The sequence below is a fragment of the Lutjanus erythropterus genome, chromosome 10, assembly GCF_056507025.1.
Source record: "Lutjanus erythropterus isolate fLutEry1 chromosome 10, fLutEry1.hap2, whole genome shotgun sequence".
Classification (NCBI taxonomy): domain Eukaryota; kingdom Metazoa; phylum Chordata; class Actinopteri; order Lutjaniformes; family Lutjanidae; genus Lutjanus; species Lutjanus erythropterus.
Window position 1 is genome coordinate 31,889,780 of NC_139326.1, and position 12,898 is coordinate 31,902,677.

The 12,898-nt window shown below is 38.1% G+C and overlaps 1 protein-coding gene across 1 annotated transcript in view; it reads right to left on the bottom strand.

Moving 5' to 3' along the window:
- galnt9 (polypeptide N-acetylgalactosaminyltransferase 9) overlaps nucleotides 1-12,898 on the bottom strand; it is a 138,901-nt gene that overhangs the window by 49,297 nt on the left and 76,706 nt on the right. The window contains exon 6 of the mRNA XM_084729054.1: nucleotides 1,698-1,815. Coding sequence (XP_084585180.1) covers nucleotides 1,698-1,815 — 118 coding nt within the window. The remainder of the gene's footprint in view (nucleotides 1-1,697; nucleotides 1,816-12,898) is intronic.

Sequence of the window (12,898 nt, forward strand, 5' to 3'; positions counted from 1 at the left end):
AAAGTTTATGGTTATGTAATTAACAGTTAACATTATTATTATTATTATTATTATTATTATTATTATTATTATTATTATTATTATTGGACAGTGACATCTGCAGAGAGAAAGGCTTACTTCTATTGTCTCATTAGTACATATTAATGTTAATAAGCATCTTATAAGGGCCTTATTACCTATTAAATAATGCTTATTACAAGCTTATTAATATAAAGTGTTACCACTTCCAGATGCTCTTCATCCTGGTAGGAGCAGGTTATGGTTTATCTTTATATAAATCCCTCATTTGAGTGATTGCATGATTGAAGAGGTTCCAGATATGTTGAATGTTATTAGAACCAGACAGATATATCAGTCGGTCTGCTCTTAGCCATATTGTTCTACAACGGTATCGTAATATTCCAGTTATTTATAATAATTAAATGTACCAGGGAAAGTTTGCTGTTTCAGTGGTCTGATGTCCGTTTTGGATTTTATATTTTTAAATAAAGAATATCTGTCAGTATGTCAATATCAAACCCCATCAGGCATCAGTTGGGCTGTAAATGTTATAGCACTCTTACAAATGTAACCAGAGCATTTACAACCAAAGTGCAGTTGCAGCTACTGAATGCAGTATCTGTGAGTGAAAATAGTAAATATCTCATTTATTTGTCATTCATACAGGCCTGTTGTCCTTGTACCAAGTTAGTTCAGTTAATAAATATCCAGTTAATTTGAATAAAAATAAAAGTAAAAGTAAAAGTGGCCCCCAGCTAAAGGAGGCTAGGCATCCCTGATGTGGGGGAGAGCCAGTCTATGTGGAATAATAAGACGCTTTAAAATGGTCAGCGACAGCTATAAACATCTGTGGCTTCAATAAAACACTGCAGCAATTCTGTAAACCCTGATCCATTCTCCAGCCCATGTTCAAGTGCTTTTTCAAAGAGGACCAACACTTCAGAGGTGTCGTTGAAGCCATCTCGAGATTTCAAAATGGATGTGGGGATGACGTTAAATGAAGGACTGCGATCTCTCAAGCATATCTCATTCCAATAAGCTGAAGGAGTGCGTTTAGATTCAGAACGGTTCCACTCGGCTGGAGAGAAACATTTTCTGAATTTAAACGCTAACCAATTCTTCAGCAAGCCCTTTCGCTCACATGAAGCGTTAAATTCAACTCAAAGCAGCAGCAAAAGAGATTTACATTTCCCGTATACAGGCTTTAAAGCCTTTGGTTTGGCTGAAGATTTGCATTAAGGGGATGTTTTTTCTCCCCCCACTCCCATCTAAGAAACTTTGCAAAGTTTAATCATGGCTTCTGTTGACGCCCCTGGGTTTTGTATCTTAAGCTGTATCCCCCCAGCTGGAAAACGTAAGAAAACTTCATCATAAGCTGTTCCAAAGTCTGAATATAGATTTCACAAATCATTCCAACCAGGACTGTACATCTAAATATTACCCTCTCAAATATTGGATTTGTAATTATGACTTTTTGTGTGGGCTCCCTACACACAAAAACCCCTCCAGCTTAGATGGAGCGCCTCATTAAAAACCAACTTTTCTCGCAGCAATTCTCTGAGCAATTTCATCTTCTGTTTAACACAGTGACTTTTATTTCAGTTTAAAAAAGAAGAAAAGTCTACATTTCAAGCTATTTATCAAAGTCTCCTTCTGATTTAAATGCATTTCATCAGCAGCAGAATTGTGGTCCTTACCCGCATGCCGAGTTCAATGTTCTCGCCTCCGTAGACCTCCATGCCAGGATCGAGCAGACCAATCTCGCCAAAGTATTCCCGATCAACCACAAAGGAGCAGCCGATCATAGCTGGAGTTCTGGATGAGCAGAGACAGAAAGCATCTTTTGAATACCATTATCCAGCTACCAAACTTTCATACACCCACAGAAAATGCTAAAATATTCAGTGCGATCAAGGCAGAAGTGTTTTATTTTTCTTCTTGAGCTTGGAAAAATACATTGAGGATGAGTTTCAGTGTTTTCACAGTTAAAATACAGTACAGTCTTTAACAATGATCCATTGAATCAAGTGAATGTAAATGTTCTCATATGGTAAAGGTTTTCCTTCCTTGCTATCTATGCATGGAGAAGCTGGATTTGAATACAGTAAATTAACAATCTTTTCACCACTAACAAGACTGAAAAGCTAATTAACTGGAGATAAAATGTGATTTTGAGTTTGTTGCATGTGTGCAACATAGGAAGACTTGTGTCCATTTCCATTGCTCTAGAACAGACTGCACAGTCTTATCAGCTTGTGAGTATTGTCAGTTTTCTGTTGTGACTTCCTGTAAAGCACAGTGTCTCTGAACAGTCGGAGTGACAATATGGAAATGTCAGCGGGATTAATAAACACCAGTTTGAATTCATCAGCAGCCCGTGCCATTGTGATCGAGGCAGGAATGTGTCTTATCCAATCCCAATATATTGAGAGAGCTGTTGGATTTCTGTACACCAAGTCAGTCATTTTCTTGTTGCCATTTGGGGATGCTAAGGCTTACAGGTAGCTTTGATTAATCTTATGTCCATCTGGGGCAACAGGAGAAGCTGTAAACATAGTATTTATCTCATAGTGTTGTTGTGTTGTGAGTAAACAGTTACTTATTTTACAGGGGCAGAAGTAATGCATTACAACTGAAATTAAGTCTTTGTTCAGGGGTACTTTTATGAGTGTAATTTTACTCGTATATATGCATTTCTCTGTGTAATCTACTTAGTTACTTTTAAAAACACTCACTGAGTAGGCCTGCAATTAGAATTAATATCAAACCTTTTATCGGCATTTGTGTTGCCAATAAAGCTGAACAAACCAATAAGAACCTGGACATTTAGGTGGGGGGGGAAATGGCATAGTTTCGTAGAGATGAACACTGACCATAACAGCACAGGAGTTTTCAGATTGGAGAAACAGAAACCACTTTTGATTAAATACTTGCTAATGATAATGCATTAAACATCAGCAGTTATACTAACAATACTCTTTCCGCTACTGTTTATTTTCACATACAGGAGGCAAAATGCAACATTAACATTCATTCAAGGCCATTTTTCTGTTGCCCAGATGAATCAAAGTGCAACATTCGGTGCTGGCCAGGTAGTGAACAATGGGTTCATCAGAACTTTTTTGTTGAAAATGGCTGCCTGCTGATGTTAGAAATAAGGCTGGTGAAAGTGGTGAGAGTGAAAACAGAAACTTAAAACCAATACAATGAAGTGAAAGAACAGAATGCTCCGTATCACTGAGGGGTACTGCAAGGAATGGGGTATTATTACCTGTGGGTTCATCACATTAATATAGATAAAGATGGACTAGTTTTTCAAATGCCGCCATCTTACTCTGGTGGCGTCATATGGAGTCTACACCGTAGTGATGGAGCTCTGGTTTCGAGTTCCTGCCCATACACCCAGACAACTCAAACGCGAGCAGGACTCAGCTGGCATGAAACCCCCCTTTTTTTTAGCATCACTAATTCATACCAAAATGATTAAGAAAAAAATAACAGATGTGCATAAATGACAGAATCCATTTTTTTTTTTATGTGTACTTTGATGTTTTAGTTTGCCCCATGTCCTTCCTATTAACACTGAGGAGGCAGGATTTATGACTTATACTGCAACCAATCACCAGGGGCCGATCAAATGTTCTGGTTTTTGGGAGCTGTCATTTTGTCATGAGACACACCCTTCATATTACACATCAAAATTTGATACATGGTTAACATAAAACTACAGATTAATGCAGTTTCAATAGTTAGATTAAGTTGAAATTTCGACAGAAGATGGACTAAAACATTAAATTAGCCCTATTCTCCATTTCTGACCGTCCAGAATGGAATTTTAACAATTCTCATATTTCACTATTTACTGATGTTTTAAAGGAAAAATCTAAACAGACTTTTAAAACATCTCAACGCGACTCAAAAGCTATACCTAAGTACAGCTGGTAGAGCAAGAGATAGAGTGTTTTTTCACAAAAGGAAGCGGTTACTTTCCACCTTTACTGAAAGAAATGGTCCCACTTTAGCTGCTGTCCCCCCAGGGCTGCTTTTCACTACTATTATCTGTCAGTCCTTAAGTGCTCTGGGACAAAGCCCCACAAAAAGCATTGCATTCATACAGAGTACTGGGCTGTTTTTTTTTTTTTTTTTACTCTAGCTCTAAAGTGACCAATGAGTGGCTTTATTCTTCTTCTTGGAATGGCTCCCAGGATAAGTTCACCATATATTATTGCACACACACACAGAGGAGGAAAATGTGTGTCTGCCACTTCACTTTGAGGGACATGGCAGCAGGAAGTACTAGAAGAAGGGAGCTGTATTATGATTCATTGAGTTGGTATTAAAAGAGTGCACTCAGCCATACAGTGTGTGAGCCAAAAAGAAAGGTGCTTTTAGGTTTAGGCCCCCATATAAAACACTGTAACACCACAGAGTGTTATTTTGAAAATCACTTATCAGTAGATGAATTAATCTCTCACCCCAGAATGGATATAAATGCACAGAGACCATCAAATGTCTAAAAAAGTTTTCTTTCTGTTTTTGCTGACATAAATCTTCATGGCATGACATTGGTAGTGTTTTGTGTGTATTGTCAAAATGTGTATTGTTAAATGTAAGTTGCACATTTTTTTTTAAAGTAAAACAATGTAATTATCAATTATAAACTTTTTAGTAATAGAATAGTAATATCTTGGTTCAATATACTTAAAGTTTTGCCTTGTTGCTATCTTTAAATGTCTCCCCATAATTACCCTTAGTTAAGTGGTTGTTTCTTTGGTAACTACATGGTGTTAGAATACTTAATTATTAAAGGAGAAGTCTGTAATTTACTGTTCTACTGCAATACTAATGTCTTCAGAGATTAAGGAAACACACTAAGATGAAATGTTCGTATCTCTGATGACAACACTACAGCCACAATGTTTTCCTTTCACATTTTTATTCCAGCCATCGACTTGTGTTTTTGGTTGCCAATTTCACATAGATTAGAGTTCATATTAATGCAGAACATTTGCCAAATGATTAAGTGTCTGTTTATGAGTCATAAAAAATAATTAATAATCTTTTGGATGGAGTAGATGTTTATAACATTTAAACTTAGCAATATGTTAATGGAGTCTGGCAGGCAGAAGGCAGGCAGTCGCTGAACTCCCCTGAAAGTCGTTGAAAGTGTGTACTTTCAGAGCAGTGGGCTTTTGTTTTTAGGATAACAGGCTTAGATTTACATTGACAGATATATGACATTTTTTATACAGCTGATCAGTTTACAGTGTAGGACTCTTCATTGTTTGTTATTGTCAAATTGTAATGCTGCACTTATCTAAAACAACTGCAGGGTTCCTGCAGCCTGCCTGAGCTTCCTCGGGTCCGGGGAAGAGGGAGCAGCACAACTCGCTTCAACCATAGATCATATATTAAATAGGGATTCAACCTATATAGTATAACGTCTATGGCTCCATCTCGCTATTTAGACTGCAGTACTCATTTTTGGACATGCAGTTATGACATAGTGCTATTTATTCATTTCATTTGAACTATTTACCAATTATTACCCCTCTATGAACACGTTATTACTGAGCCATAATGTGAAGTGCCACAGTTTTCTGTTGAAAGTGCCAGCTTTTTGCATAATGGTAATTACTGATTGAAAGTTACTGTTTGACTCACCTTGTGGTATCAATTTAGTTGTGTTTTCTCTGCATTCCCTGCATTATTTATGTGACATCCAACAAACTACAATGTCAAACACTTCTTAGTGGAATAAAAAGACTCAAATTAATGCCTAGCATGTCTTTGATATCTTAAGTTAATTGTTCCGGATACCTCTGTTCCACACTTGTTCAAATGGCCCATACTTGCTGAGGTATAGTCTTTGATTGCCTGATGTAGCCCCTTGTAATCATTGTTTAAATTATAAGGTGGTGACAGAGAGGTTTGAAGTGCCATTATTTGCACTCTCTGTGCAGATAAAAAAAGACAGACACAGCACACACTCAGCCCCGTTCACCTCATCCTTTCTCCCCTCTTCTTGACAAGTGACCTGCCTCGCCTGTCTGCACAGTGCAGCTCTCTTTGAGTGTTCTCTTTAAAGTAAGCTTCCTGGCAATCTAAACACTGTTCCTGTGCTTAAATACAGACTCAGCACCTTACATCAGATGCAGTAAGAATCTCCAGCTGACCAAATATGTCATGTTTGTGATGCTTTTCAACACTGGGTAAGGTGTAATGTTGTAAATGCAACATCATCACATGTGGGTTATGTATTGGTAATGTTTTGTTGTTTGTTTTTTTGCAATCCCATTCTTGTGAACACAATATCTCAAGAATGCCTGGACAGAATGATTTCAAATTTGGCACAAACATCCACTGGGACTCAATGACGAACTTTTTGGTGGTCAGTGGTCAAAGGTCAAGGTCACTGTGACCTCATGTCCACCCCTTTCTTGAGAGTGTAATATCTCAAGTATGCCTTGACGGAATTTCTTCAAATTTGGTACAAACCTCCACTTGTAGTTATTAATGAACTGATTAGACTTTGGAGGTCAAAGGTCAAAGTTGCTGTGACCTCATGAAAAATGTTTTTGGCCATTACTCAAGAATTCATGTGCTTATTATAACAAAATTTCACACAAATTTCTAAAAAGATAAAATGATCATATGATAATATTTTATATCCAAAAGGTCAAAGGTCAAATTTACTGTGACATCATGTTCTCTATCTCTCTCTACTCTCTTATCTGTAGTCTTGGCATGAAGACAGCATGTCAATATAGTGACAACTTGCATTTTGCCAAAAAATACAGTTAATACTTCTCATTTAATTCCTTGAAAGTTTGGGCGCCTTAGCAGCTCAGCTGGCAGAGTTTGTGGTGCATGTGTGGAGGCTGATTTCTCAGCAATGTTGTGTGTTTTCTTCCCACTCTCCCCTTTTTCCTATTTATCTTTTCCCATCCTATCCCAAATAACATCAAAAGGTGAAAAAAAGATTCACTCAAAGTTTTCACAAAATATCTTGCACGAGTCTGGACCGACACAAATGTAAACTGCAGCTTGACTGGTTGGATGGAGGTGTACAAACTCCAGGCAGTAATTATAGTTTTCCTTTTTATGCTGTTTGACAGGCGTACCACCTCAGTCTAACTCCACACCTGCCACTATTCTGGAGTGGGTCATGCCTGGCAGTCCTGCACGCTTGACACTAGAAGTGGGAATTCTTGGGAACTGCCTTACCGGGTAAGTGAATACATGATAAGAGCAGTTGCATAGCAGTATGTATTGGTAATTTTTAGTGTGAAAATAAAAGAGAACAAATGACAGCCAAGTTTGGTGCCTCTCTCATTTGTCTGGTGTTCAAGGTGATCAAACATGCAATATTTAGCCATGAAAAAGTAATTCCCCCACTAGAGCCAATTAACTGGAGCCAATTAAATGTATAATTGGAGCCAGCTGTTCCTCTATAAATGCAAAAAATTGAGAGGCTGAATGCTATACATGTCCACAATTGGTTCCGAGAATTAAACAGCCACGATTTCATTCCCGACTCATGATTTTACAGCAGCGTTCAACAATCGAACAAAGAGAAATCAATCATAAAAGAGGCAGAGGTACCCATTTCTCCATCCACAAAAAAAACTTCAATAAACTCTGATGCAATGTGACTAGTTTCAAGTCTGTGTGACCCTGCCATCAGTTTTGTGTGAAATAGAACACAGGCCCCAGTGGGTTTTTGTAATATTTTGTAAGTGGGAATGACACACCCAGCCATTGTTCTGTCTGTTCTGTCTTTCTCACCTGCACTGTTGTTCTGGCTCTTTGTACCTGCATGTAATACAGCACACAGAACTCACTCCTCTGATGTGTGTCAAACAGCAACTTGAGAGAAAGCAAAAAAAAAAATAAAAAAATTATCAGCCATAAAATAACTTCTGGACTGCGTCAGTCTCACAGATTGATGCTGGGGTTTTCAAACGGATTTCTCTTTTAATGTCATTAGGTCTGGTTGTTTTTAGTGGGCAGATGGTCAGCCTGCAGGGCTCATCCGTCCCTCACACCCCTTTAACTTTGGCCTCCAGATCATTTGGTTGCAGTGCGCAGAATGAACATCTGATACATGTATGCATTTTGGCAAGATAAAGACTTTCATTTAAGATTGCTTACTTCTCTCCCTGATGAACACACTGCTGGTGAAACTGCTCTTTGAACCAGACATCTGGCTTGACTGGAATCTCTCATTTAAATTGCATGACAGCCCTGATGCTTTAAGTGAGTTTGAGAGGAAAATGCAGGCATACTAATATAATTTTTCTATGACTTTATAACTAGTTTTCTTTCTTTTAACATATTTTATTCAGACAACATATCCTCATATGATGTAGGGCTTGTTACTGTGGGATCGTACAAAGTAAAACGGAGTATGATACAAGAACAGCAGTTTTAAAAGCTTTTCACCTATTAATCAGTGATAATACTTGCACTGATGTGAATATGTGTTGATTTGCATAAATATATGAATGGCTTCATATAAGATCGCCTCCTAAACAGATTTTACAATCGGCAGATGGATTTATTGGTAGTTTAGCTTTTGAAATGATTCTAAAATCACATATCTGCTGCCATAAAACTACTTAAAAACAGGCCAAGGCCACCTTTTTCAAATGGCCCCGGTCCATTTATTTGGTCTGTACCAGGGTGAGTCTCAAAAGTCTAAACATCAACTTTTAGTCCTTTAAGAAGACATAGCTGAATATAGTCCCATTGCTGCTGCAGGTAGAGCTACACAGTTTCAGCATTAAATAAAAAAAAAAGATCGAAATGTGCTTTCAGTTCCAATAATAACATTGAAAAGGCAGAATCTCTCTATCCTTGCCTATTTGTGGCTTCTGGCATGTGTCTGAAGAAGTGTAGCTTACCAGCCATTACATCACTTTTGATACCAGATAGACTACCAGAAGAAGAAGAATTCGAAAATGTAAATGACAGCAGTCACGGAGAAAATCAGTTTAAAATGCTTATTACTATAAACTAATAACTGCCTCTTGCAGAACAGTTGTATAAATCTATACCTGCGACCTCATGCTTACAACCTAATCACATTCAGTGCAGCAGAACTCAATTTTGTGTGATATTGCTTTAGTAAAGAATTTTAGAAGAAGAATAAGGTCATTTACTGGTGCCCCGTGGGGAAAATTCTATTTATTTAGCCATCAACACCACTTACTATATGCAAAGCCATGCTCATTTTGTGACATATGTGGGTGTTATCCATCAAAACATCAGTTCTTAATTACAAACTCTGTGCCCTTTTTGCTCTTTTGTGCATCATTTATTGTTCCACTTATTTAAGGTGCAGTGGTGTTGACAGTCATGTTTAATATTTCTAGCAATTTTCTGTTTCATATTAAACTTCTTTTTATCTGTGGAGAGCTTATAATCCTCATAGTCATCTCCCTATTTCATGTTCCTGTACTGTAGTCGAATGCATTTACACCTGTTAGATCTCTTTCAAGTATCTGCTCAGGCAAGATGCTTAGATTGAAGCATTTGGTTGACGTATCCCTTCAAAAGTAATTGCTCATTTATGTCTGATGCTCACATTTTCATATATTTGCTTAAAAGTGATTTAAATCGTGTCCTTCAGGCCACAGCAGATGGTAAGCTAAAGAAATGGCACAGGTTTTTAGTGTGAGCCTTGCTTATGAAGGATAATTTGTATCCAAAAAGAAGCCTGGTCTGTGTGTGTGTGTGATTTTGGTTGGAAATTCCAGGTTTTTGCCCACACATCAAAGGCACTTGGTGGCCATTTCCACTAGCTTCCTTTTCTATCCTGACGATAATCACTGTAGTTGCACAAAAAACCCCTCTCTTTGTCAAATCTCCAAAATGGTTGCGATCCTCTGTCTTCTCAGAATGTGGCTGTTTTGTGCTTTCTTGTGTCCCTTTTTACTCTCTTTGTTGTTGAGTGTGTCCAAACAGCCAGAAAAGGCTTTGAGCCTGAGCTGTGAATGGCCACAGAGCTTCTGTTGTTGACGGGCAGAAACCTCGAGGAAACAAGTGGGAGAATGATTTCCAATAGAAATCCTCACAGCCGACACACTTCAGCCGGGCCTTGAGGCGATCTGTCCATTTGCAGCAAAGTGTCAATAGGGAACACGAAGCAGCTCTGCAGCGTCTGAGGCTGTTCTCTTATCCTCCTCCTATCTCAAGTCTAGCACTTGGTGCTCAATAATACATGATTTTCATGGAGCTTTGATAAGACATCCAATATTTTGGTCCAGAGTATAAACTGTTATCACATTGTTTGTTTGTATGAGGCCAAGTGTATCAAATGAAAGTGTTATTGCTTTGGCTACGCTGGACCGAGCGAGATAATGAAGCTCTGGTTTGGAATTCAGTTTTTGTTGCCCTTGGTCAAAATCTGACAGTATGTGTGAATGTTTTAGCTTATAGTAGTCCGGGATATTAAAAGACATTCTGTCAGTAAGCGTCAGTATGGTTCATGTTTGCAGCTTGGTTAAAATGCAGCAGTCGAGGCTTTTAGTGATACAAATCAAAAAAATGACCATATTCTGATTCCAGCAACTGTTAAATTTGCCTTTGGGTTCAGTATCAACTGACAGCCGTGCCGATCAACTTTAGAACAAGGCAAGGTCAACTGTAAAATACTGTAGGCCTCTGAATTAGTCAGTTAGCAGACTCAGATCCTCGGGAAGGCAGGTGCTTTAAATCTCTGCAATGTCTTTTCTTGATACGAACGTTGATGAAGCTTTTGGCTCCAGAAAGAACCTGGTAAAAAAGTATGTGATTACTTTTACGTCCATTTTTCCCTTGCATGTTTATGCCCTCTATGCTTGTCTTTGACCTTGTCTCAAAATCATCCCATTCTTGATTCTGCTTACTTTTATTTTATGGCCTATTCTTTTTGTAGTCAGCATTTTTCTAACAATGTATCAACTGATAATGTGAAAAAAATGTGACCATGTGAATGGGGTCACTCATAATGATGAATCTACAGAGAATTATCCATAAACTGTATAATAAATAGAAAACCGAGATTCCGGATGCGAAAAATGAAGCCAATGTGAAAGAGCCTTGAACCTTCATTCTTTAAAACAGTCAGGAGGGGCGACTCTTCAAGAAGAGGTACAATTGTATATGTACTCTTATGGTAAATTTACCCTGCTTCTCACTTGATTTATTACCATAGTAAAGAGTTTCTGAATAAATTTATGGTCTCAATCGCTAGTTTCAACAAGTGATAAATTAGGGTCATATGTATTATTGGATAAAAAAAATTGTTCACCCTGCTGCCATCAGGCAGAAGATACAGAAGTACCACCAGACTGAAGGGTAACTTCTTCCTCTCGAGCTGTGAGGTTGTTTAATTCAGTGGTTCCTAAACTGGGGTGACAGGCCCTTCTGGGGAGGTACAGAGGCACTGCAGGGGGGGTCACGGATGACCAGGAGAGAAAAATAAAGTGAAAGAAAGTTGAATGAATATGATTTATGATGGGAAAATAAACAAACAAGAGTTTGATGCTAAAATTCAACTTTTGAATTAATTATTATTATTATCATTTGCTTCCCCAGTTATAATTAATGATTGATAAATAAATAAATTGTGGGGTGGGGAGGCGTGAACATTTCTCAGCTTTTGAAAGGAAGGCATGCCAGAAGAAGTTTGGACCACTGGCTCATTCATCCTCAGCACTCCTCCAAATAAAGTAGTTTGTTCTATATCTTTATTTATCTCTTTAAGCAATTCCAATCAATCAATCAAAGGGGAAACCACATCATTTTACAACCTTCTTGCATGTGATAAATCATCTTGTATCCTTGTAAAGCAGGATGTGCTTTAAGGTTGTGCTTCATGCGTCATTCTCAGTGAGTCTGTCCAGTTTAATAACCAGGGCTCACAAGATTCAGATCAAACTTTCAAACTAGGCTGTGCTTATTAAATAAATCAGGATTCTGTTTCTGTGTCGCCTGTTTCTCACCCAAAATATTACAGTGTGCTCTCTAGCTGTAGTATGAGATCCTTTGTAGCCAGGCACGCTGCTGTTTTTTTTTTTTTTTTTTCCTGCTGAATGGATGAGCCAAAACCAAACACGTAGCATGTCACCCACCAGCTCCACACTCTCGTCGGTATTTTGCATGTTCTGATTGCAAAAAACAAGATGGCGACTTCATAATGCCAAACTCAAGGCTTCAAAATGGCAGTTCACAAACCGATGTGTGAGGTCACAGTAGGTTTACACTCAGAATTATCCAAGAATCTGCAATTCCCCTCAGCACATTGTTTTGCCACAGTCTTTCTTTTTTAGTTCACTCTCACCGAGCCTCAAACAAGAACCACTCATATGAACAAATTTACTCTTAAGTGGTGTGCACGAGTGATTTAGGAGAACTTGCCGCATTCACCAATTTTTCTCGTATTTTGAATTTTCTTCGAGATATGAACAGAATTTACGAGTGGTCCAGACCTGTCGTAGAGTCGTATGCAGTGACTCTGCTTTGAGTCTGTTTTGCAAAACAAATTTTTTTCTCATACGACTATATATTTCATTAGTTTGAAGACATTTTGGGTTTGACAAATCGATTGCACTTAATAATTATGATGACATTATTCTGCTTGACTGCATTTCAAATTATAATTGTAAATTTACTTTAAAAACCTCTCATTCTTCATTCAATGATGTATTATTACCTGCTGTCAGGTTTATTGGCCATATATATCTTCACATGCAGGTTTATGAAGTTGTTCTTCATCCTCACTCAACATCCTCACTCTGTCCTTTGTCCCCGTGATGAAAACTTCGCCTCGACCCCCTCCTTTCGCTGCAGCCGATCACCTTGCTGTGGCAAGTCGTTTTTTTTCCTTGAAGTCATTTTCATATCGAGACGT